The sequence below is a fragment of the Phalacrocorax aristotelis genome, chromosome 5, assembly GCF_949628215.1.
Source record: "Phalacrocorax aristotelis chromosome 5, bGulAri2.1, whole genome shotgun sequence".
In the NCBI taxonomy this organism is placed as follows: Eukaryota; Metazoa; Chordata; class Aves; order Suliformes; family Phalacrocoracidae; genus Phalacrocorax; species Phalacrocorax aristotelis.
This window is the reverse complement of record NC_134280.1, coordinates 29791891-29817660: the sequence shown is the minus strand read 5'-3', so window position 1 is coordinate 29817660 and position 25770 is coordinate 29791891. Positions and strand designations below refer to the sequence as shown.

General features: G+C 42.7%; 1 protein-coding gene across 1 annotated transcript in view; it reads left to right on the top strand.

Moving 5' to 3' along the window:
• INO80D (INO80 complex subunit D) overlaps nt 1-14502 on the top strand; it is a 46075-nt gene extending 31573 nt beyond the window's left edge. The window contains exons 11-13 of the mRNA XM_075093720.1: nt 86-243; nt 1234-2426; nt 13159-14502. Of these exons, the coding sequence (XP_074949821.1) occupies nt 86-243; nt 1234-2402 (1327 nt within the window). The 3' untranslated portion in view covers nt 2403-2426; nt 13159-14502. The remainder of the gene's footprint in view (nt 1-85; nt 244-1233; nt 2427-13158) is intronic.
• Nucleotides 14503-25770: the final 11268 nt, after the last annotated feature.

Sequence of the window (25770 nt, the reverse complement as noted above, 5' to 3'; positions counted from 1 at the left end):
CCTGTTATAGATGGATATGCATTCACAATTGTTGTTTGGGGGAATTGGAATTGAATACTATGGACTAACGGTACTTTCTGTCCAGGAGCCCTTCCACACCAGAGCTGAGTGCCGATGAGCTGCCTGATGATATCGCCAACGAAATCACAGACATTCCACATGACTTGGAATTGAATCAGGAGGACTTCTCTGATGTCCTGCCGCGGCTGCCTGATGACTTGCAAGATTTTGATTTCTTTGAAGGTACCATTTTATTTTATTTTATGCTAACATGAACACAGTCAGTGAACTGAAGAAGTGAGTGTTTCTAAAATGCATTTTGAGGGGTTGCTTGCTTTCCTACAGAGGTAATAACTTCTTGACAAAGAAGCATGCATTTGCTCTATTGTTTGTTTGTGAGCTCTGAAATAAAGCAGACTTTAAGAAGACTGCTGTGCGCGGTTCTCTGCTTGCTCTTAAAATTACTGCTCTGAAAATCCTAATTGGTTTAGTATCTTAATAATTCATTTTACATTTTTACTGCCTGTCAGTGTTGCAGTTTAATCAAGAGTATTCTCGGTAATGGCATCTTTCTGCCATCGAGTGGGGCCGGAATCACAGTCAATGTTGGCCTTTGATAAGAGGAGAAGAGAGTGAGAATAAAATCTTTAAATATGTTTTTGAAACTAGCTTTTGATCATAACTGTGCCTGAATTTCTGCATTCTAAAGCTCAGTACCTATCACAGATAACAAAGAAATTAGAACAGCCCAGAGCTGGGATATGTGATTTCTTTGGTAATTTCCCATATGACATGACATCAAGACTGTGTCTGAGTTGAAATTAACCAAAACTATACTGACTGTGTAAATTTTAGGTCCAAGCTGTAATGTGGTAAGTAGAAGGGAGTTTGTGGACTATTTGTGCTATTGCAGCTTTGAGGAAAATCTTATTTAAGTATTTTTACTTTGTCTACTGAGTTTGAGAGGCATCTTGTATTGTAGTATGTGGAAGAGGAGGGCAGAGAGAAGCAATTCCATTGATGAGGGAGGAAGGTGTAATTTCTCGTTTTCCTTACCTTGGTTACCTAGTGAACACTGGTGAAGGAAATTTTCTGTGTACTGCAAACCATTCTAAAAGGTTTTCATGTGCTGCAGCTCTGTACTGAACTGTCTGTACATCTGCATCCTTAGAGTGCCAGTTCTGGGCTCACCTGAGGGGAACACACTAACTTCTGGTGTCCCTGTTTCTGCAGGTAAAAATGGAGATCTCCTTCCGACTACAGAAGAGGCTGAAGAACTGGAACGGGCCCTACAGGCTGTAACTTCTCTTGAGTGCCTGAGTACCATTGGAGTACTTACACAGACAGATGGTGTGCCAGTTCAGGAGCTGTCAGATAGAGGGATAGGGGTGTTCTCTCCAGGTGCTGGAGCTCCAGGAATGCAGTCCTTGAGTCGAGAGGTGAACACGGATCTGGGGGAGCTGTTGAATGGGCGTATAGTACATGATAATTTCTCCGGTCTGGAGCTGGATGAGAACTTGCTCCGTTCTGCTACCTTGTCCAACCCACCTACGCCCCTGGCAGGGCAGATCCAGGGGCAATTCTCAGCCCCAGCCAACGTCGGCCTTACTTCTGCCACTCTCATAAGCCAGAGTGGCCTTGGGGAGAGAGCCTTCCCAGGACAGTTTCATGGACTTCATGATGGCAGCCATGCCTCCCAGAGGCCCCACCCTGCCCAGCTGCTGAGCAAGGCAGATGACCTGATCACCTCACGACAGCAATACAGCAGTGACCATTCACACTCCTCACCCCATGGAAGCCATTATGATAGTGAGCATGTGCCGTCTCCCTACAGTGACCATATCACATCCCCTCACACCACATCCTTTTCTGGTGATAACTTGGCAGCTACCTTCTCAGCAGAGATGCCCATGATGGCACAGCACTTGCTCCCAACTCAGCTGGATGTGCCACTTAGCGGGGTGGTCAACCCCAGAACTCACTGGGGAAATCTTCCTGTCAATCTTGGGGACCCCTCTCCGTTTAGCAACCTTCTTGGTGCAGATGGACACCTCCTGTCCACCTCCCTGTCCACACCACCTACCACCTCGCACTCAGAGACCACACAGCCTGCCTTCGCCACTGTGACCCCCAACAGCTCCAGTGTGCTTCCGGGGTTACCGCAGACCAGTTTTAGTGGCATGGGTCCTGCCTCTGCTGAACTCATGGCCTCCACCTCCCCTAAACAACAGCTCCCTCAGTTCAGCGCAGCCTTCGGGCACCAGCTGAGCTCCCACAGTGGCATCCCCAAGGACCTGCAGCCCAGCCACAGCTCCATAGCTCCTCCCACGGGCTTCGCAGTGACCGGTGCCACCGCTACCAGTACCAATAATGCATCCGCGCCCTTCACCACCTCCAACTGAGCTTGTCTGCCTAGCTCTGTGCAGGTAGATGGGGGACCTGTGTTTTCTATCTTTCCTTATTTTCCTTTTTCTTTATTTTTTCTGTCCTCCCTTCCCTTTTTTTTAAGACGGGGTTGAGAAGAAAACCCCTGCTTCAGTACTGACCAGGGTTAGCCCTCTGTGAACCTTGCTGTAGCGTTCACATGTGCTTGTTACGCACCGGTGCTCATTTATTGCAGGCAGGTTCACCGTTCCCCAATAATTCCTTAAGGATACAGCACAGTTACTGGATGTAATTGATCTTAGCAGTAAGACCTAGAAATGGAAAGATACCTCAGATTACTGATGCATGTTACTGTTTCCTAGGGTTTGGATCAGTGCTTGCCATCCCATTAGCATCTGGGAGAAAGTTTTCCAGTGGGCAGAAGTCTCTTGATTTTTTTTCTTTTTTTTTAAATTTACATTTTTTCCAAAGGTAGCATCTGGCACGGAAAACTTGGCTGCACAGATTGATTTGAGAATGGTGCACTGAAGTCCTAAATCAAGATCATGGTTCAAGGATGAGTTTGGCAGTTTCTTAATATAATCTCTTGACCTCCTCTGTGTGCATGTGTGTGTTTGGGGTGCAGGGAGCAGCAGTTCCTTTTCTTCTTTTGGTGAAGAAGTGGGAGTTGTCCTCTTCCAGAACTGGTCACTGTTCTTATTGCATGCTGATTTTTGGGTTTTTATTATGATGATTTTTAATTCATTGAGCAGCAACGGGATCAGTTGACTGGTTGCCCAGAATCTGAAGGCTGATATGAAGTTAGCCCAGGGAAAAAAAGGAAGAAAAACAGAAGGATTGAAATACATCACGGATTAGCGAAGATGCCTGTGCAGAAATTCCCTCCCTTGCTGAATTATTGTGGCCTTGTAGCATTGACGATTTGCCTTCTCAAGTGTGGCTTTGTCCAGAATTCCTTGACAGGCTGACAGGTATTTCCCAGCTGAAACTGGAAGAATTTGGTTGTTATTCTGCCCATCCACACAAGTCTAGGTCAGACCCTTTGGTAAGTTTCAAATGGATGTATTTCTCAAATTATGTCTAGCTACTGAGACTTTCTTGGGTAGTTTTTTTCCCCCCTGGGAGTCATATAGTTTTTTCCGATACTTGTAGCGTTTGATGCTCTGTATGGGAAGCTGAATGTATGTAAGGAACTAGGAGGTACCTATCAGCAGTCATGGCTAACCAAAAGAGAAGTTACTAAAGCAAAATAAATAAGAATTCCTTCTGTCTGCAGGACAGTTTTGCTTTTACTGCCCATCTGCTAAAGAAACTATTCAGACTCTTTGGTAGTAATTTCAGTTCTTAAAGAAAGGAGTCCACTGGCTTTTGGTTTTTTCTTTTTAAAATTTCATTTAATGTTTTTTAATCCAAGAGATAACAGCAGCAGAAATTCTGAGGTGTTTACTTGTATCTCTTTATCAGGAAGGGAGAAAAGGAATTTGCTTGTGACTTTATAGGGCTCAAACTTGCTACTGTACTCTGACTTCGACTGTAAAAGTAGCTCCCACTTAATATAGCAAGTCTCTACTCTTCTTGGATTGTTTCTGAGATGCAGATGAGAGAGAAGAGAAAACCCCACATTTCAGTCTCGTACTGTAAAAGACAGATTTCAGTCTACCTTACAGTAAAACGTCCTACCTGCATGTATTCTAGTCTAATTCAGGAAACTAAGATACCAAGCACATGTAATAGGGAGGCCTAATAAATTGTTTGAGCAAGGGATCATTGAATGAAGTGTAGTTGCTATAGAAATTAATTTTGTTAGCAGTCAGGCCCACACCTAAATCTCTGACCCAAACCTCTCCTTCTGTCTTGCAAAGGAACAGAATTTAAACAGGATAGGTCTTGTGTCTTCTTACTATCGTAGCGATCGTACTATCCCTCTTTTCTTGAAAGATTTGTCCTCCTTAAATATAAAGAAGTATGGATGATGCATATGTCCTTTTCTGAAATTGCAAGTGTACGTGGGTGGAGGAAACAAAAATTATTTTCATTCTTCTGTTGTTATGAAGTCCTTATTTCATACTTGGTAAAATAGATCTTAATAATATAAGCCGACTATTTTTAAGTGGTGATTTAAATATGTTTGTAACATTTAAATGTTTTTAAATCATGTAAAAAGTTGAATTGAAGCCTATGAAATCCTGCTTGTGATTGTCCTGCTGATTGAGGAATGCCCAGTGGTATTGTGAAATGAGGCAAATCTGTCAAGGCATTTATTTATTTTTGTATTATGTTCCCCATACTTTGTTGAGGAGGCAACTGTTTGATTTGCAAATGATTTTCATTGTGTCCATATACCTTCTTCAATGTGTTTGGATGACTGGCTGAAAAAGAGTGGAGAACTAGTATACCAAATGGTTAATTCTTTAATCTGCTTGTGTATTCATGTCATTTTAGAGAATGTTAATTTCTATAAATTGGTTTCAGGACTTTGGTCTTGAAATCATTGTTGTGCCCATCAAACTCTTTAACGAACCTGCAGCTGGTGCAGAATATATTTACCCCACATCACATTTCTCTTTCTTAGCAAATACTGAGGGGGAAGGAAGGAGAGGAACTGAGAGCCAAGTTCTGCTTGTTCGCATTGGTATGAATTACGAAGGAGGTCTTTTGTCTAAGGTCACTGTGAGTTTGTACTGGTCTAACTCAGAACACAGCCCAGCTCCTAATCTGACCATTGACTTAGACAGGGAATTTCAAAAGCTGTCAAAGCTATGCAGGTTCGTAATCCCATTTGAAATTAATGGCTGTTATGTACCTGCATTCCTTTAAGGCAGCCTAGGATATCAACTCTCTTCCCCTGCTTAGACTTCAATTTTTGTATATTCCTTGATGACTCTTCCCTGAAAAGTGACTACATAACATTTTCAATGAGCAAACTAAGTTTGCAATAAAGCTGCACTTTTAAAAATAAACTTCAGTTTGTATACATTTGAAATAGGAATCCCTCTGTCCTGTCTGAGTTCTGAAATGGGCCACCACTCTTGCATTTTCCTGGTTCACCTCCCGTTTTTTCACTGCTGCTGATTTCATGATTACAGCCTACCAAGCAGTTACGGGTCTCGATCTTAGCTTTACAAGGTGGATCATGCCAGGTGGGCTTCTGCACCCACACAACCTGTTGACTTCAGTGAATCAGTGTCTTACAGTTGGATGTGAGAGATCCAGTCTGAGAGGTATGTGCAGCCAGAGATATGTCACGCTTCTTCCTCTGGGAAATATTACAGGTCTGGTTAAGGTTGCCCTTGAGGCTGTTATTTATATGGTTCCTCGTAGAATCCATGCTGTCTCACAAAGGTTTTTGAATATCATCTCCTCGTATAGCAATTAGCACTCTAATCACCCTTTCACCAAAGAGCCAGTGTAGCAATTTCAGTCCATTGATTTAGGATGGTCAATACCTGTCATGCCCTTTACGTGTTAACAAATGGAATAAGGCTAGTTGAACCTGAAAGTTAATTTCTTTACATAAGATTTGGGTTTTAAAGAATTGAAAAAAAAGTAGATTTAGAATAAAATACCAGTAACATCATTTTTGGTAATGATAGCACCTCAATTAGCCTTTGTACAAAAATACTTAACACAAGATGAACTCTGACAGTGTACTGAGGCTCATCAGGAGCAGCCTCATGCTGGCCTGGTGTGTAAGGCATTCTGTAAGACATGCTTCGATGTTCCCTTTCACCTTGGAAGACTTTACACCAGCTTTGAGGGGAGCCATATGCACTTAGATACCTCGAAGTTGATTTATTCTTTGGCCTTGTAATTACTATGATACAAGAAGATGTATGTATGATGCAAGAAGCTGAAAAAGTTGCATCATTTTTTCTCCTCCTGCCTTCAAGTTTCTCCAGGTTCTTGCTTAGTTCCCTTCTTGTTAGTAGCATGCTTCTCTCTATGGTTGGGCATAAAGGCTTTAAATCAATAATGCTGAGAGGTAACACAGTTGCAGGTCTGCCTCAGCCATTGTGGAGAAGAGAGCAACACCTAGATTTCCCACTTCATTCAGCAGGCTACTGAAATGAGGATTTGCAGTTCTCATTTGGAAAGCATTGGAAGGCCTTGAGAACCTTATCACCTGCTAGGCAACAATCAGAGATGGTATTAGAAGTACAAATGCAAGAAAAAAAAAAAGTCCAAGGAGAGTTATCCATAACAGCAAAGACAAACCAAGGGAAGTGGCTTTTGTAATTATTTTGTTTTTAAGAGGGAAGTGGGTATTAGTTACAAAAATTGTGAAGTCCTGTTGTGAGCTCTTAGGCACAGTGTGATGTTAGTGGCTTCAGGGGCGTGGCCAAGGTGAAGGGCCTAGGACTGAACCTGCAAACCAGTAGCCAAATTCAGTTTGAAGCTTCATTTTGCTGTAACTACATCTAAATACAGTCTGGGATTGAATCTGCTTGCCAGACAACAAGAGTCTCATAAGGAGTACAGTAAACAGTGGACAGGTGTCTTCCCTGAGAAGCTGGCCCTGGTGGTTACATACACACGTCGTTAGTCTGCTTCCGAACTCCAGCTCCTCCCTGAGCTCCTGCAGCACTGTGGCTGCTGCGTTTCCCTGTAGGCATCGGCAAAGTTCCAGGGGTATTTCTCCCTGCCTTTGTGCTGCAGTGAGCTGAATCCAGTGATGAATTTTCCAATAGTATGAGATTTTGGGCAGGGAGAAGGGAAAAATTTTTGAAGAGCAAGTTACCTGCAGCTGAATCTTTCCAGAGTTGTAGGGTGCAGGGTCGATGGCAGGAGGTGCTTTCAGCAGATAAACAGTAGAAAACTTACCCACAGTGGTTATCTTCAGTGAAGCATTGGTGTGGGTGTTTGGGCAGCTTCTCTGGTAGGATGTTTCCTTTTGCTTTTGTATTTTTACCATTACACGCGAAGGAGTCTCCTGTGCAGGCCTGTTGCAAGGTCCAGTGGTGGTGGAGATATTAACTGAGGGAACAGTTTTGGGTGAACGTGCTTTAGGTCTTTCTGATCTTCTGGTCGCAGGGTCTTTCTGATCTCTTGGGTAACATTTAATGATGGGGTGTTGTGTGCTGCTTCTCATACCTCCTTTATTTCCTTCCTCTCTACATTCTTCATCACTGTCTTATTCTCCTGTTCTCAAATACTTCTCCAGTGTAAGTAATGCCAACCGGTAAGTCTTCCATGGTCCTGAGTGAATCTGGCTGCAAAACAAAAGGGAAAGATTCCTGCAATTCATAACATATAATTTGGATGCTAGAATGGCAGCGCAATAGATCAAAATGCTTCTCAGATCAGTGAGTAAGATGATGTTTCACAGCATGGTTATATGTCATGAACTAGATGCTGTGGGTACAACATTGATTATGGGAGTGCACACCCTGGCAGTGAATGTGCAGGCATTTTTAGCAAGATTTTACCTTCTCACAGGTTCCTCTTCTTTTAAGCAGTGCATCAGCAGAAAGCCACGAAGAAAAACTTAAATTTTTCTTTTTAATACCTGCAAGCACAAATAGAGTTAAGGAGGGTTGGTGGGAAAATCTACAGTTGTGTTGACTAAACTTAAACATGGACTTTAGGAGAGGTCTGGTCATGAGAGACCTTAGCTCTGTCAGGTGAAGTTTTGGTTTTGTCTTTAAAACTAAACAAAACCACTCTTGTGGGAAAGAAAAGTTTGGTGGAGGAGGAGGAGTTACAAAAGATGTGTCTTAGAACAATTTTCTCACTCATGTCTTCAGCTATTTTTTTTTTTAAAAAAAAAAGCACAACAGTGACTGTTTTGGGAGCTTTTCCCTTTGCTGTTCTGCTGCTTCTCATGGTTGTTGGGTTCTTTGCTTTCCCCTGTTTTATTCTGCTTTCACATACTCCTTCTCTGGCTACTATGGAATAAGATAGTGGAAGCATGAAAGGAGAAAGGGGGCTTGGCTGTAGATTGTCAGCAGTAGTTGGAGAAGGCTTTCTGTCTCCTTGAAGTAAGTCTTGGCACCTTTTCAGTCTACTCTGGCTCATAGAATTCGGTTTGGAAGTGAACAAAATGAAACTTGGGCTTTTGACCTTGAAACTGTACTTACTCAATGTAGAAAAAGGCATTCTTCCTACTCCTTTCCCTTGCTAGTCCCCCAAACACACACACAGTGAGATGTTCAGCCTACCATCGTATCGACCGTGTATGCGCGTTGAACTTGGTCCAGTAATTCTGTTTTACCTGCTTTCTGTCGTTGTCAGCTGGTGCCCATGGAGGTGAACTCTGGATAGGTAATGTTCCCAGATATCCTCTGGAAAACTTTAACTTGGTGCAGATTGCTCTGATGTAGCGAACTGCGATGGCTTTGGCTTCTACCTTGGAGTGGACTGATTTACCCTGAAATGACTTTCTAACCTGCGTCTTAAACAGTGTAGCTGATTCCAGTGCAAATAGATTCATTCTGAAGTGATGGACAGTTCGATTCCCATGCAAAATAGCTACATCCTACCAGAGGGGGTTGAACCAGTTTCTCTGAACAGTGATGACCTTCACTGTACAGTTTTGGGTATGTCTCAGGGATTCCTTGTGGAAATAAGGGCAGTTAACAAAAAAAAAAAAAAGTAAAGAGTTTTAAAAGTAAATAATAATTTAAGGTAGAGCGTCACCTAAGTGAGAGCGCAAGAAGGAGAAATCTTTGTTCAGTTTTATAGTCCATGGTGTCTGGCTAGGGACTCTCTCTTCTCGGGGCTCTCATCTCAAGTTCAACATACAGAATCTTTTTCATCACGCTCAGCTTTAAACTTTTTATTTAAAGATACCCTTCCCCAATGAGCTTTCAGAATACTTATTGTAGATTTTAAGAGAAATGGTATATTAATTTATGCTATTAACATCACCTCATAAATTATAAGTTTTATACTAAAGCTGTATTGAGTGTAATGAATTATGTTGCATATGTGTTTTTAATAGCTATAAAATTATATACAAGCTTTTTTGGAAAAACAAACTAGTGAAGCACCTTTTTACACTGGATCTTTGCCGTGTCAAGGTGTACAGCTATTCTTTGCTACCTTGCAGATATCTATATCTATATATAGATATATATATATAAATAAAATAAAATGGTATCCTGTATCAACAAAGCATAGAACTCTTTTTAACCCTTTTATTGCTGTTCCTATAACTCTTTTTAAATTTTATTTTGAGTGTTACATTCTGCAATAATTTATCCGTGGTTTGTACCTATGATTAGAAATTTAGTTACAGGGTAAATAGATCAAATTAAAAAAATCCAACTACTGTAGCTGGAAGTTGTGAACCGAGTTTGTAAGACTTTTTTTTTTTTTTTTAATGTATTTATTTCCAGTTAGCTCTGTGAGTTGGAATTTGAAAAGTCAGAACATTAGGAATCTACAGTGTCTTATTCAGGAATTTTTCCCCTCCTTTCCTCACAAAGGAATTCCCACTGTGACTTATAAATAGAATTAGACTGCTTGTGTGCATGTATGTATTATATATACACACAAAAAATATGCATTGGGGGGGATGTATGTGCGATACGAATGTGTATATTGTATGTAGGTCATAGTTTTGTAAAGAGAAAAGTAGTCAAGAGGTGATGGAATGTATTGTAGAAATGTGATTATTTAGTAGGGGGTTGTTATGTCCTCACTGTTGTATAAATAACTGAAACTCTCTACTACATAATCTTCTGTTATAAGGCTAACTCTGATATCATGTCAATTTTACTGTTTTTTAAATGAGTTGCATTGAGCCCTGTTTAAAATGCCATGAAAATACCAAGCTCCCAAAGACAGCCTTTAAATAAAACAAATGGGGGAGGAGGAGGGGTGGGAGAAATCAGTGATATTTTAAAGAAGAAACTGAAATGGGAAGGTCTGCGTTTAGTGGGATGGGGAGGCATGGAAATTGCTGTATCTTTGCAAATCAGTACCCAAATCTCCTGTGGTCTGACTTCGAAAATGTTGTCAATCAGCGTACTTGTGTTTTCAAATCAAGGGCACTGTTTGTGGGGTGGTCCCTGTTCTGTAAAAGGATCTCATCTTCAAAGTAGATTCTTTTCTTTCCTGAGGGTCTTGGTGTGTATTAATTTCACCCCAAAATTGCTGTTGTGGGATTGCTGAGCAAAATACAGTTTCAATCCAGGGAGTTTCACTTGTGCCGTGAAATTCTGAAATTAATTATGGCCACTTAACTTTTTGTTGTTGTTGTTCCATAATTGGAAGACTTCTTTATGGGAGTTCTCACTTGAAATTGTGAGAAGTCAGAAACATTCTTACAGATTGGCTTCCTCTTCATACTGTTCTATTTAGGCTGGAGAAAGTAATCTAATTGTTATTTATTCATACAGTATCACTTTTAATGATGATGATCCTGGTGACTTTAAAAATCTGTTAGAAAAACAGAGCTCCCAGCATTGCACAGACATTTGAATTTTTTGAAGGCCTTTTTTAAGCAGTTGCAAATCAAATCTTAATTTTTCAAATTTTTTTTTTTTATATCCCACTCCCTATCAGTACGTTGATACCCCCAGGCATCCCTCTTTCTTTCCCCCCCTCCGCAATTTGCTTTTGGCACATACGCATACAAGTGAAAGGGCAGGGAGGTGGAAGTTGTCAGAGGCCTTTCCTTCTGCTTGTTTGGTGGTAATGGGAGTTAGCAGCATAAATCTTTATGCCTTTATGGGGAGGAACAGACCCATTTTTGTGTATACCTGTACAGAGAGATAACTGTATATGAGATGTTGGTAGCACTTTGCTGAATGTGGACTTGCCCTCGTGGTGTACAATAAATACATATGAATGCAGTCAATCTAAATCTATATATACATGCATACAGATATATAAATGGAATATACGTTGTATCACACACGTGTACATTTAGTTGTAACATGAGTGTGTGAGCTAAAAGAGAGAGACTATCCACATAACATATGTGTAACAGGTAAGCACTTGTGCCAAACGAGGTTGGTTTAATTCTTCTGAGGGATTTGGATTACATCAGTGACTGATCTGAGCTTGGTCACCATTGATTTGTGTTACCTCAGCCCTCACAGTGGAGTTTCCTTGGTACATTTCTGCTTTTGATTATTCTATATTAATACTCGTTGAGGCCTCTTGCAATGCCAACCTCTTCTGCTTCTCTGCTCCATTGCCTCCATTCCAGCTCCTCCTTGTCCCTGCATTTCTAGTTTCTCTTGCTAGCAGCAATCAGCTTTGATGGCCCAATGCAGCTCTGCTTATGCATTAGGGAAATTCTCTTGGTGGCTATAGTGGCAGCTGAATTGGGCCCTGAGCCACTTGCTTGAACTTATGCAGAATTTCCCAGCTATTCAATTGTGCTTGAGTACGACTGTGATGGATTTGCAGATGAACACAGACTTTTCTTAGAACCTGATGCAAAGCTTCCTAGCATATTAAAAGGTTAACCCAGCATCATATTTTACACGTAAATGTTCAAAATAAGAAAAATGCACCCACCAAAATTATCTTCAATTTTCATCCCCAGGGAGAAAAAGGGAGTTTGGTTTGTGCTTCCCGTAATGCAGGCAGTGAGCAGAAGGCAGCCCTGTGCTTTGTGCTGAGCAGTGAGCTTGTTATTAAATGTATCAAGAGAAACACAGCTTGTTACATTTTACCATTAAACAGATTTTAAAGCGAGCTGCAGAGTTGACCATTAACATGCTAGTACTTTGCATTGAATTGTGTACTGAATGATCTTGCTTATGCAAGTAAATTGTGGTTTTAAGTATTTTATTTTCTGTTTTCTGGCAAAAGGGAGCTTCTATATCCTTTTAGCAAAAACCAGCCGTCAGAAACCTGCTCAGTCACTTTAAGCACTGTTGAAACTCCTGGCTAACTTAGGCTTCAGTTTCAGTGGAGAACGCTGCTCCAATTCTGTCTTCGAGCCGTACTGCATTCCGTGTTTTAGGTATGGAGATGGCACGATTTTTCTTGGCCACAATTCAGCCATGGAATTTTGTCTTCCTTGCATTTCTATTAGGAAAAGGTAATTGGTGTACTGTTCCATCTGAGCTTTCATGCAATCATACATGACGATTTCTATAATGCATATGTTTGGGCGTGTGTATGGGTATGTCTGTGTACTGTGTGTGTATAATACATATTTATACGCACACATATATTACGTTATTTCAGTTTATGTATGTAGAGAACATACCTGTTGGTTCTCTCCTGATATATACTCATGCATACGTATATTAAATATGTATATAGCATGTAGATGTCCTGCATATACATGTGTATATGTTATGAACCTTGGTTGGCAATTTTTTTCTCCACTTTTTGCAAATTGCTGTCCCTTATGACGTATTTTCACTGAAGCTGCATTATATAGAAGAAATGGAGAAATGTGTTATCAAAGTTTTATTTTAAAAAGGAGACTCTTAATTATCTAAAGCCATTTGTAATTGTCTTTTGAATTTTTACTAGAAGGGTTATTAATTTAAAAAAGAAAAAATAAAAGAAAAAAAGAACACAAAAAACCAAAAGCAAGCAGACAAGCCCTTACTCCTGCCATCCCTTAGGTGGACATAAGAAAGAAATGGAAACACAAGTTTCTAAGTATTTATTTCCTTCAGGGGTTTCTGAGGCATACTGTAATCTCATTCTGCTCCGTCCCTTTTGTCCAATTAATGATTCGTGTTTTCTTTTACACAGCTTCTTCCCTCATTACGTTACTTTTGTAAATCATTGTTCACCTCACACATTCAGTAGTACTGATATCACTGAGGAGATTTCATGTCCTTCTGTCCTTTTCAGGAAAAATACCAGTGCATCACTATTGTATTACATTTTAACACACTTTGTGGAGGATGGATGTTTTTATTGAAGATGTCTGTAACAAGTCTTTAACTTATTTAATGTGAGAAGCCTTCATTGGAATCTACTGTTTGTTTCCAACGAGTTTCTGCAACTGTTTTTTCACCAACATATTAAGTAGTTCCCTCCTCATTTGATGCGTGAGGTTTTTAGGGTATGGGTTTATTGTTGTGGGTTTGGTTTTGGGATGTTTTTTCCTTCCAATTCCCAAAAATGTTTCTGCAAGTGGAGCAAAACAGATGTCAGAGTCTCAACCAATATCCTTTTTGCAGTTAAGGGTAAATATCTTTATTCTAGAATTAATAAAAGAGAAGGTGGCACATGGACAATCTGAAGTGCTTAGAGGGAATGCTCACTCTTTTTAAGGCTGTCTCAGAGAAGTTTGTGTTTGGTGTCATTTTAAAGATAGCTTAATCACGCTTTGATATCAGAAACAGCCTTGTAACAAAGAGCCTCATACAGTTGTTTGGCCACTAGAGTTTAAAATGTAAACAAGTTGCAGTGGGAAAGCAAAGGTGAGGCAGTGTATTTTGAACCAGTGAATTGTAGCTTGCAAATGTACCTGATTTTGAAGTAACTGCATGGTAGCAAGGATTAGCAGTCTCTTACACCCCTTCTTTCTTCCCTCTCATCCCCGACACATGTGTTCAGCATAGTGTACATTGGGAAAAATAAAAAAACTTACTCCAGCAAAGCTAAATCCACTTAATGATTGCTTAAAGGGAACATACAAACTTGCATTGCTGCATCCCGTCTCATGGTATTAGCTGGAAGACTAGCTAATACACGCCAAAGGCCCAGTCCAGGTTGTTTCTGTGGATGTGTTGCTTTCAGAGAGTGTGGTGCGTGGGGATGCCCAAGAAAAAGGGTCCCTTCCTACAGGGTCCCCGGCAGCGATAGCGACTCTCACTACTGCTTCTAGTGCTGGAGGCTCACGGACAGCATTCCAGGGGCGGGTAGGAAAGCTCGTGTTTGTACTTTCCCTTTAAATAGGAAAGGTTTGCTCACATGTTCCTCATACTTCTCAATGAATGTACTGTATTACCATTTAAAAAAGAAAAATCAATGAAATGATAATAGATTGGTCTCCTTTTGTTATCTGGTCCTTGTTTAATTTGTTTAAGGGTTTTTGTATACAAAAGTTTACATTTTTATGTATATTTTTCTTGTGTAAAAACTGATGTAATATGTGTATAAAACACTGTATGTATTATCTGTATATAGTGTGACAAAATGATTTTCTTTCTTTCTTTTGGATGTATTAATAAATCTTGCTGTGAAGTAGTTGTGTTTATTATGATGAAACCCTCTTCTCCAAGCCATTTTGCCTAGTCTGATATGTATGAATATTGCCTAGGCTGAAATCTAATCCGTGAAGTGATTTCTTTCTTCTAAAACATATCCTAGGTACAATTATTAAACTGTCCTTTGCTTAGATAGCTGTAGAGTCTGATTCTGCTCTTGCTTATTCTCTATTGCTTTCTAATGACATTAGCTAATTAGTTTTGCAAACAAACTGGGGTCTTCAATCTCAGTCCTGATTCTAATTATAATGCTTTCTAGCTCTGGATCCCTGGCCTGGAGACCAGATCCTCTTCATCTTGTTTTCTGGTTTGAGTTTGCAGAACTGTCCTTGAAATATAATTTAAGGGCTATAAAATAGAATTTTGTCTTATATGTTGCTATTTTTTCTGAGATTTAAAAAATATATACCAGCTTCATCACCAAAACTGGTGAATTGGAGTTCGGTGTTACTTTGGGGATTAGCATGTGGATGAGAAATTATGGTTGCTGAGGTTCTGTGGGCCCTGGTCAGCTGTCGGGCAGGGTTGCAAGGCCAGGGCATGCCTGTAGTGACTACCTGAATCGGTAAGATGCTGGGAATCGCTACTGCCTTGCTTGGACACAGACAGCTGAACACCGGGGAAAAAGCTGCTGTTCCTCCCACTCTGCTGCAACTGGTGTGAACTAGACTTCCTTGGCTGGCACTGACCCCTTTCAGGGTTTGCTCTCAGAGAGCAGCTTTTCCACAGTAGCTTAAAGCGTAGTTTTGCCTTCTGTTTAGACAGCACTACGCCTTGGACACTTCGTAGTAAGTAGATGGTTGCAGCATTTTCCTCTCAGCATTTGTTTTGGGAAGTCTTCCCCTTTGCTTTCTGACATGAGAGTATGTGCTACCACTGTGTTTGCTTCATTAGTCTTCATCTCTAATGTGTTTGAGGTTGTGACTTGTAAGGGAAACACATTCGTGTCCTAGCTGAGACTATCTTCCTGGATCTGTTTTTCATAAGCAGTCTCACTTAATGCTGCCCTGATCATTGGAATAACTATCAGCAGAGATTGATGAGAAGGAGATTCAGTAATTTGACTTTTCTTTTTAATGAACAGTGGTCCAGCCATTCTAGACAGTGTAATTAGAGCTGCATTTGAGTGCCTGATTGTAATTCAGGCCAAGGGGTAAGCGGTGAGTGCAAATGATGTAGTCTTCCATGCTAACACACACTGCAAAAGTTTCGAAGCAAAGGATGAAACTGGTTTGTGCTTTAGTATCTTGCCTTCCTGGGAGATGGGTGTACACTGAAAGTGCCACATCCAGGTATTTGTCAAGACAGAGCGATGACAGAAAATGTCAGATGCTTAAAGTAAACAGGAGAGTCCAGCAGCATAAATTCAGTTCAGTGTGGCTGGAGAAAATCTACCTCAAGCTTATCCATTCTAGGGAATTTTCAAGGTTACGGGCCTGAGGCATTTGGACACACACTGGAGACATTTGCAGTACTGTAAATACTGTAAGTGTAATAGTGACGAAGCAGTTCTGGGCTGTTATTGATGCAATTCTGGTAGTGCATGTGGGTGTCACCAAGTTGATCCTAGAAAGTACTCCTGTCTCAAGTAGCACTTGAAGTCAAAATGGTGAGAGGTGGAAGAATTGATTGTTATGGAGAAAATAGTTGTTTAAAATCTGCTTTTAATGAAACCGCAAAAGTAGGTTGCTATTTGGTGTAAGATTTGAGGCCACGATGATGAGCAAGAAGGTGGAAGTTAGGAAAATGTGGGCTTTTCCCTGGGGATGACTCCCTGGCAGAAGCAGAGTTGCCTGGTCTGGTCCCATGCTGGGTGTTCTCCAGAGTGGACTTGAGGAGAGATGGACTGAGACTCCTCTGCTGACTAAAGCAGAGACCAACTGAATCACCTGGGTTTTTTTTTTCCAGCATTTCCATGAACAACAAAGAAATGCTGCTCTTAGAAAATGATTGCATGGCACTCAGCCTGTAACTTTGCAAAAACAACCGGTTATTGTTCTAGTGCCACGTTTCAAAACACAAATAGATTTTGTTTGAAGTATCAATTCAGGAAGAATGTGGTACATCTTTCTTTCTATTCTGACAGTCCTCTCGAGCTCCAACAGTAGCCTTTTAATACTTGGCAATTATTTAGTTCCTACTTGAAAAGCAGGTGACGTTTTGTTACAAGAGCAAGTGTTGCTGCCATATTTGGTGAAGCAATGGGAAGGAGAAACCTTTATTAAATCTGGGTGCCGGCCTCCTGCAGAGGTGAAGACAATGTCTGTCTCTCCCTGCATAGTCATGGGCAATTGTCCATAGGGGGACCATCCTCCACATTTCCCTACTTGAGCCTACACCCCAAGTGCAGGACTGGTACTCTGCAGCTGTCGGGTCTGAATTAGAGATGTAAGTTTCTTGTTTTAAGGGGCTAAGAGGTGGTGGTTGTGTTTACTGTCAGGAGCTTGAGCCCAGGAATGGCTGCCTTGTTTTACTGTTATTGCTAATTTATGACATGTGGAAGGTGCCAATAAAGAGTCTTGGTACTACTGAATCTAGTAAGAAATTTGAAGTAGTGTGCTAAGTAGCTTTCATACGCAGATGTATTCTTGTGCTTCTGTAGGGGAACAGTGGTACAAACATTCTATGCCTGCATCCAAGAACTTCTTTGACAGATGTCCTTAGGACCACAAGGCTTATGTGTCCTGTTCACCCCTCACATCTCCCTTGCTACAGCTGACAGAGCCACCAGTGCAGAGGGGAGTCCTGTAAATTGAACTCAGTCTGGCTCTGCTGCTGTATCTGCTCAGCTTGCATGCTAGCTTCAGGTTCTTGATTGTTAACATTTAAAAAGTAAAGCCTTTGCTTTAATGCTGTGCAACTCTTGGTGGAAGAAACCCCCTGGTAACCAGCCTGCAGCTGTCCCAGGGGGCTTTTGTGAATCTGAGCTATGGTGCCTACCAGAAAGCTGACGCTGGTTAGGCTGCTGATACAGATGTAAATGCTGTCATGCTGATTGATATTTTTTCACAGCTCCCTTGTGTTCTACAAGCCCACAGTTCCTGGGAGGGTGTCATGAACTCCAGCCACTTCCAGCTTCCCCACTGCAGCCGTGTTAGACGCAACGGTCTTCAGAGCAGGAGAGAGTGCTTTGCTGAGAGGGAGGGGAGACAGTCTTCTGAGCTGCAGACCGGTGCTGTGAGCCCATACTGTGACCCCAGGGAGGGCAGTAAGGCTTGCAAGGTGTTCAACTGGCATCAGATGCAGCACCCTCTCCTGCCTCTATAGTCCTTCATTAGGGCATCTCTGTGGTACCTGGTAAAATAGGGTACAGCTCATGCTAAAAAGAATTTCACAGATGCAAAAAAAAAAAAAAATAATCTTGGTTTCTAAGTGTGTTGAAGCATTCCTTTTCAGGCTGTGGCTTTCTTGCACTGAGGCTTTGCATGTGCTGAGAGCAGCAGTGCTCATAAAGAAATGCATTGGGCCCAAACTCCACCTGAAGTGGTAGCATCAACCTTGCCTCACCCAGCTGGTGCCAAAGCATTGGCAAGAATAAAGAGCCTGATTAATGTCAGATTTGGGCCAGTACTCTGCCAAAGTTTGATTTCGAGCTGTGAGTTGCAGTTACAATACTGAGTTGGCAGAGTTGTTCCATGTTTGTGCCAGAGGAATTTGTGTAGAAGTCGACCCTAAAGCGTTCACAAATATTTCCCAAAGTGACTATTGCTGCCACTTCTACATGGGACATGTGGTACCTGGTTACAATGTCCCTGTGTCTCTCTGTGACCAGCTTGGTGGGGCTGGTCCCTTCCAGTGCTGGGAGAACTGGCTGAGTCCACGGACCTTGAAGCTGTTATCAGTTTTGGGCAGGTCTTCAAAATAATGCCTTACTCAGGATTTTATTTTCCATTTGCTAATGAGAAATGTTCTTTGCCATCACTCCATTAGGATGAAACAAATGGGCTGGGCAGAGAGGTTTGAGGGGTGATTCTTTAAGTGCCTAGAAGCATACTAATGGGTTAAATCTAAGACACGTGAGACATCTGGGGTTCTTCTCTGCACATTCCTGCTGCCTGTTGGTGCAGACATTTAAACTTGCCATCTGAATCAAGACATGTATTAACATCAGTAGAGGATATCTCCCTAAGTGTGTAGTCTTCTATAATTTGTGCTCTCAGCAATTTGCATGCATTTGCTATGGCTGCTATAGTAAAGAGCTTTTCCAGTCCAGCTGAGTGTTCAAAGTCAGTAAAGCTACTTGACTTACATCTGAGACCACGTAGTTGCTGGTTTGTTTTTTTTTTTTGCCCCAACCAGTTTAATGCGTTGTTTAATCCTGCAGAATTTAATTTTTCTGTTAACAAGCATTTGCTCAGTGGAGCCAGCCAGTTTCCTCTGTTATTAATCTCATTTTTTTCTGTTCTCCCTTGGGTCCTACTGTTTAATTTAGCTTTTGGAGTTTTTTTCTCCGCTTTTTTTCCCCCCCCCAATGTTTTGGCTATTCTGTACAATGCTTTTGTCTTCTCCATCTCCTTTCCCCTCAGACTGCAACTAAAATTGTTGCTGAAGAGATTCTGGTAAGCAAAATTAGATTCCTAGAACTCAGAATTGTTCCTTGTCAGACCTTATCCTCTTCACTCGGCTCCTTTATCTCTACCAGCTCTGCCCAGGTACAAAGCCTTGCTTAGCAGAGCTACTCCTAATATCCCTAATTAAGAAATTAGAATCAGTCACGGTCTCGTACAAATATATATGTTGTCTGAACTAGGCCCTTTCAAAGATGGTGGAGATGAGGATCTTGACAAATAATTTTTCTTAGAAAAATTCAGCAAAGCTGCTGCGATATTTTGCATGGCTTGCAAAGCTGGCTGCCTGTAGCTTACTTCCTGTGATGACATGCCAGAAAGATGATGCCTCTATCAGACACCGTTTCCCATTAAAAATGCTTAAAAAGCTAGCCATCCTGCTCGTATCGGTTCCCAGGTTGCTGAGATTTTGGCTGCTTTCATGCAGCCCTGTGCTATAGGGAACAGAGTGTTTCATGAAGACCACGCTGTGTCTCTTTGAGTATGTTCCTGCTATTGGGCAGACTTTGCCCGCAGGCAGCACTGCTGCCATCTGCCTTTGCTGGGTGAGAGAGAGTGAGGCTGGTGGGTGGCAGCTTAACTCTTAATCAATTAATTGAATATTTGCAGGCACTCTTTTCTTTAATTTCCCCCCAATAACATGGGATATTTATCTGTAAGCTTTCTACCTGTCCCTTCCTGCTTCTTCCTGGATTTTGTGCTCTTAACCAGTGCCAGGATCTGTATGTGGCTGCTCTAAGCTGAGTCTGTAAGAGACAAACAATGCATGGATCTTCTAGTGCTCTAAATGCAATCTAAACTGTACAGAAAAATGATGGAGGATACCAGCAGAAAAGAGCAAGTGACTCAGTGTGACTGAATCTGTTCAGCATCAGTGGGTGACACAAAAAGACACTGTCCTTATCTTTTTGTTTTGGTGCCTGCATGCATTTTGGAAGGTCATCTCACAGGCTCTCTCCATTGACCCATCCACCTCACTGTCCCTGTGGCACATGGCAGCACAGCTGGCTTCACCATCACCTTGCATACTCTTTGCTCCACATCTTCCTCCTTGTCTGTGTGCTGTCTCCTCTGGTGGCCAACCCTGCAGATTTTTGCTGTGTTACAACCCAACCTACTTCAGTGGATCCAAGCTCTTGCCAGCCACTCTTTCAGGTCTACTTTGGCCTCTTGTCCAAAGCTCTAGTTTACAGTCTGTGGAGCTATGACAGTATTTTTCATCCTCATTTTCAGCCTTAGTCACCCCAGCCCGTGTTGCTCACCCTGTCCCATATGGGCAGCCATCCAGGTGTGAGACTCCTTGGTTGGAAAACTGGTGGTTTTTAAACATCATGTCCCCTCTCTGTTACTTTCTGGTCTTGTAATTGAAACACAGCCTGTGGTGCATAATTCTTAACTACATCAAAACTATAAAAGAAAATCCTCTTTATCTTTGATCATCTCTAATGCCATAAAAATAAATCCACTCATTCATATAATTCATAATTCAGCCTTGTTTTCCCTCTGCCTCCTGTTTTTCCACCAGCTGTTTGAGACTTGATTTGCAGTGGAAGGTGTTGTTTGATGGAAGGGATACACTGATGAGAGCAAATGGCTTCAACCTCTTGTGCTTGGAGTATTAAGTTTTATGGCTTTCCCAGTGCTGTAAAACCAACACATCCTATTTTATTTTTCATTTTGAACATCATTCTGTTTATTTTTCTTGCAAGGTTTTATACAAAGATAAGCGTTCTCAGAGGTTTTTGTTTACTCTGGGAAATGGCTTGGCAAAGGAAAGTAGTACTGTGCAAGGCTTGCATTATGAAATTGGTTTATGGCTGTAATTTTTATGTGAAAGATGCCAGGCTGTTAACAATCAAGAATTAAGTTTTCTACTTCTATTTTCAAACAGGTAATTTGCTAATTTTTTATCTAGGGATTATTCCTTGCTATTGGCCTATCTAAGTCCATGTCATACTTATAGATCATGACAGCAGGATTATTATACAGGAGAGAAATGCCATTCCCGGGGTAGAATTGGAGAAGGAAGGCAGCAGTGAGAGGAGGGCAGTGGTTCGAGAGCGTCCCTGCTCGCCTCTGCAGTCACCTCGGCTGCCTCACTGCTGGATGCATGTGGCATGCAGTGGTCAGCAGAGACCCATTTTTTCACAGGACGTAAGCTAGCATTAATGCTGTTAACCACACAGGTCTGCTTGTCCCAGCTGCAGAGCAGGACCCAGGTGGATGTCTGCCAGGTTGCTCTCCAGATGAAAGCAGCCTGCTTGTGCCCATACAAATATGTAATGGTGGAAGAGCATTGTTGTCACAGATTCAAGTACGGCTAAGGCAGGCAGACTGTAGTATATCCTTGCTTGAGATTCAGCCTATTTTCTGCAACCCAAGACCAGCACCTGTCAGCCATGTTTTTTAATTGTTTTAACTTTATGAACGTAGTCTGCGCTGAGTCTCAGACAGCACCATAACACAATGGCCACCTGTCAAACTCACTCCTTGACGGCGAGACCTCTCTTGTATCAGAAAGCTTCAAATCAAAAGGTTTGAATTTTCTTTTTTCTTCACTAATTAAAACTTCCTGACAGTGTGACACAGGTCACCTGCTTAGTCCCCCCAGGTCTGTACTACATCCAAACAGAGCTGTGTCCTCCAGATCAGCACTGGTGTCGATAACCCCCCCTACCTCTGCCAGGCTGGCAGGGCTGTTTGAAGGGACTTCTGTCAGAAGTGTGGTCCCCAGCAAGTGTGTGGGAACTACTGAACATGGTGTCAGGCCCCGGGAAGGCACAAGCAGTGAGAACCCTGGCAGATGGCCAAGGGCAGGGCAAAGGTGCTGCAGCTTGCCAGAGAGGGAGATTTGACCTACCTGGTGCATCAGCTTTAGTTTTGCATTCCTGGCTTTATTTCATTGCCCAAACTCTGCAAGGAGCAGCAGGCCATTGTAAGAGGTTTTGTAATATAAGTATTGTGTGAGGTTTTAATAATCAACCCAAAGTTGTTCCTGACCTGCACTGAGTTTATTTCAGAGCAGCTGTATTGGGGGCTGCCGGTGAGCGCCTGACAGAAACGACAGTGAGAACGTGCGAGCTGTGGGGCTAGAGCTGGGCAGGGGATGTGCAGGGAATGCCGAGGAGCAGGACAGAGCCCTCAGTTTCAATTGTTCTTTTCAAACCCAGAAATTACATCCTGCAATATGCAGTATAATGTGTGCAGAGACCTACAGGTGCAGAACCGATGCTTCCCAAGCTGTGTGAGATAAGGGAAAGCATGAGGAAGTGGAATATCTTTATTACTTTTTTCAAGGGGAGATTCTCTTTCACTTTTCATTTCCTCTTGCGTTTCCTTTCTGTATTTGTGCTTTAACATTAGGTTTGATTCTGTCTTGATAGCATTCAGTGAAGGCTTACATATTTCATCAGGATTGTCTCTCCTGTTTTCAGGGCTAAAAGTCCCAGACAATATGAAGCAGTCACAGCCACATACACATCTGGAGTCCTTTCATCCACTCCAAACAGGCACTTTCCTTTATTCCTATTCACGCTCATTACTTAATTTCCTAAAGAGGCTGCAGCTCTTTAATGCCTGAGTGACGTATGTCAAAATGTCTCACTAGGCTCTTCCACTATGTGATAATTCAGTATATCCTGTTTCCAGAGCTGAGGAAATACATTTCCTTCACTTTAGCTCATTACTCTTTAGGAAATTGCTTTTCTTCAATTATCCTGACAACCTGCATTTCGACAGCTCCAGAGTGGCTGGGTGAGGCTCCTACAGTCTCTGCAAACACTTTGTTTCCTTGAGACTTCTCTGTCTGTCATATATCACGTCCTTCCTAGAGAGGACCTTTTATTTGGGCCTTTTCTTACCTCTGCCAATGGAGGCTTTGTGTCAGGACACAATTTACAATGCTGATCCTGAAGGTTTACAAACAACTGGTTTACTGTCCCCTCTCTGACAAGGTAATGCATTGCTTTGCAGACTCACTGAGATCTCCATAGGTGAACTTGTATTACCTATTCCTGTGCTAATGTAACTTTTATGGCCAAGTTTTATAAAAAGAGCCATCACTTGCATTGTCTGGAACAGGATCTTAAAGAAAGTGTTAGCAAAGATAAACTACAGGGAGCACTCCTCAGCACTTTCTAATCCAAGAGCCACTTAACCTATTCAGAGGAAAACCCACAGATTATCTTGCAGAGAGCTGTCACAAAAGCTTTCACTTACGACCAAATACAGATGAACCCGAACTTGACCGTCTGAACATCTCTCTCTTTGTCCTCTGTGCTATTGCTTGTGCATGTAGGAAGATGAGCTCCCCTGTTCCCACACCTCATGGTCCCCGAGCCCCCTCCCCAGCAGCAGCTGTGGGAGTTATCACGGCCCTTGCTGTGCTGGTTTGCTCAGTAACCCCAGCAACTTCTTGCTGATCCTTTCCCAGCCCTTTGTGGCATGCTCTGATGTTGTCTTAGGGGGCTTGGGTCCAGAGGGAGGGTGGACCCATGCCAAGACACCTCTCATGTTATTTCATGGCTAAACCAGAAATGTCCTGTGCTCCTGCACATGCTGCTTGATCATGTAGGCTGCTAATAGCACCTTCCTACCTCTCGGAGACAGAGAAAGATGTCACTGTGCAGAGTTCCCATGCCATGTGAGGGAGGAGGCAGCACAGATGGAAATCTAGACCAGTTCATAAGAAGAAAACGCTATACCAACATGAGGAACTATTAATACTTAATGGGAATCTTGCATTTGAATCCTACGCTTTAGTAAACGCACTTTTTCTTCAAAATTGCTTCACTTCACCCAGATGAGGGTCATGACTTCAAACTGCCCCACCTCTCCTAGGGGCTGTCCTGAGCCAGTCAGTCATCTGTCTGCTGCAGAAATCCCATTTGCAAGCAGAGTGATCCTCCTTGTTTTCAGTTTCCATCAGCTCTAGGTGACAGGTTGGAGAATGGCAGTCCATGGTTCCCCCCCAGCCTATCTCAGGAAGTAAAAGACTCCTGGCTGTTCCCGTTCACCATACCCCACCAAGCATTACATGCTTTATGGCAAAGTTTCCCCTTCTTCAACCAGCCCTCTGCTGATGACACTGGGTAAGATGCATTTATTAGCTGGAGACCTGCAGACACGTGTTGACGTTACTCCCTTTCTAACCACTGCTCTGAACATGTATCTCATTTTCAGGTGTAATGAACCTCTCTAAGCTTCTCCTTGTCTCATCTTCTACTCTGAACATTTCTTGGCATTTTCTGCTTGGCATTCTCTGATGGGAAAGAAGCTTTGCTAGATGAGTGTACCGCTTGCTGATTGTTTTTTTCCTCTTTTATGATGAAAAGCTCCTGTTGGGTATTCATCACCTGGGCTCTCTTTCAAGAGAGAAGACAGACTGGCTGGTGGCAGCTTCAGTATTAATGGGCTTTAGGTAAGTGGGTCTTGTGGCCATTTTAGGGACACAGGCAACTGTGTCCGCCCGGCTCCACAAGTGGTAACAGCTGCTCTGTCCTGCTGGTCTGGCTTTTCTGCAGCCTTCACCAGCTTGCCTTAGTTTGGTCCTGGGTTTCACAGCTGTTTTGTCACTGCTTGTAAGGTAGCCATAAACCCGCATATGTGCTCTCCTGTTGACAACTCTTTCACCTGCAGTTAAAACCAGACACCAAACCGTGGTGAAAATTACTGGCACCTGCAAATTACGTGTGCTTAAATACTGAGCTGCTTCATTTGCAAGTACAATCAGGTATTTTGGTGTCTGAGGCCTGTGTCCTCATGCATCTGCATATCATAAGCATGTAAACAGCTGGAATTTGCTTTGCAGACCTGTTTGTGTTAGCAGGCAGGCATGCTGGTATGGGTGTGCACAGCACTGTGGAGATGGCTCCTCTGCACATCCAGCATTGTGCATGCAATGTTGGTGATCCCTGCTAAAAAAAGCAGCTCCTGCAGCTTCCTCAGTGGATCTTGGAACGGCTTTCTGTGGTTCCCTCCAGCACACCTGATTGTTGCTGAGGTCCCAAGACTCACTTTGGACCTCACACCAGGGTACCCTAATCCAGCTGAGGTCCTGCACCACAGCCAGAAGGTGAAATTTAGGTCTGGGAGACCTGCCTGGCACTTGCTGAGCTCAGCACAGTCTTGGCCACTTCTGCAGAGGACCAACAGGCCCTCAGCTAGGGGCGCAGTTTTCTGGAGCCCATCAGACCCTCCAGATTGCTTCAGCTCTGCAGAAGGGCAGCATGTGTGTGGTGTGCAAGCGGTTAAATCGACCAGGGATGTGTTGCTTTTCCTCTCTCTGTTGTTTCCCCCCAGCTAATCTCAAGCAATTTTGAAAGCTCACATTTTGATCTCGCTGTATACAGCAAACATGACAGTTCCAAACGCTCGTCCTGGCAGCACATGGTAATGCCATTGCTGCGCTTGCTGTCAGTGTGCACGGCTTTCTGTCATGCCCTGGGACTTGGGCCAGTGGGCAGAGCTGGCTCGTGGTGCTCCCAGGCTGGCGAGGGGCTCAGACAGCTCCAAAGCCCTTGCAGCCCATCCAGCAAGACCTTGCACCGGGGAATACAGGTGGAGGTCACTCCCTAGCCCCATGCACCCCTCAGAGATGGGCAGCGACAACAGACAACAGTGGCAGGATGCAGGGCGGAAGGTCGCATTGCTGGCTGAGGCAGCAGCCTGGTGTAGCCATG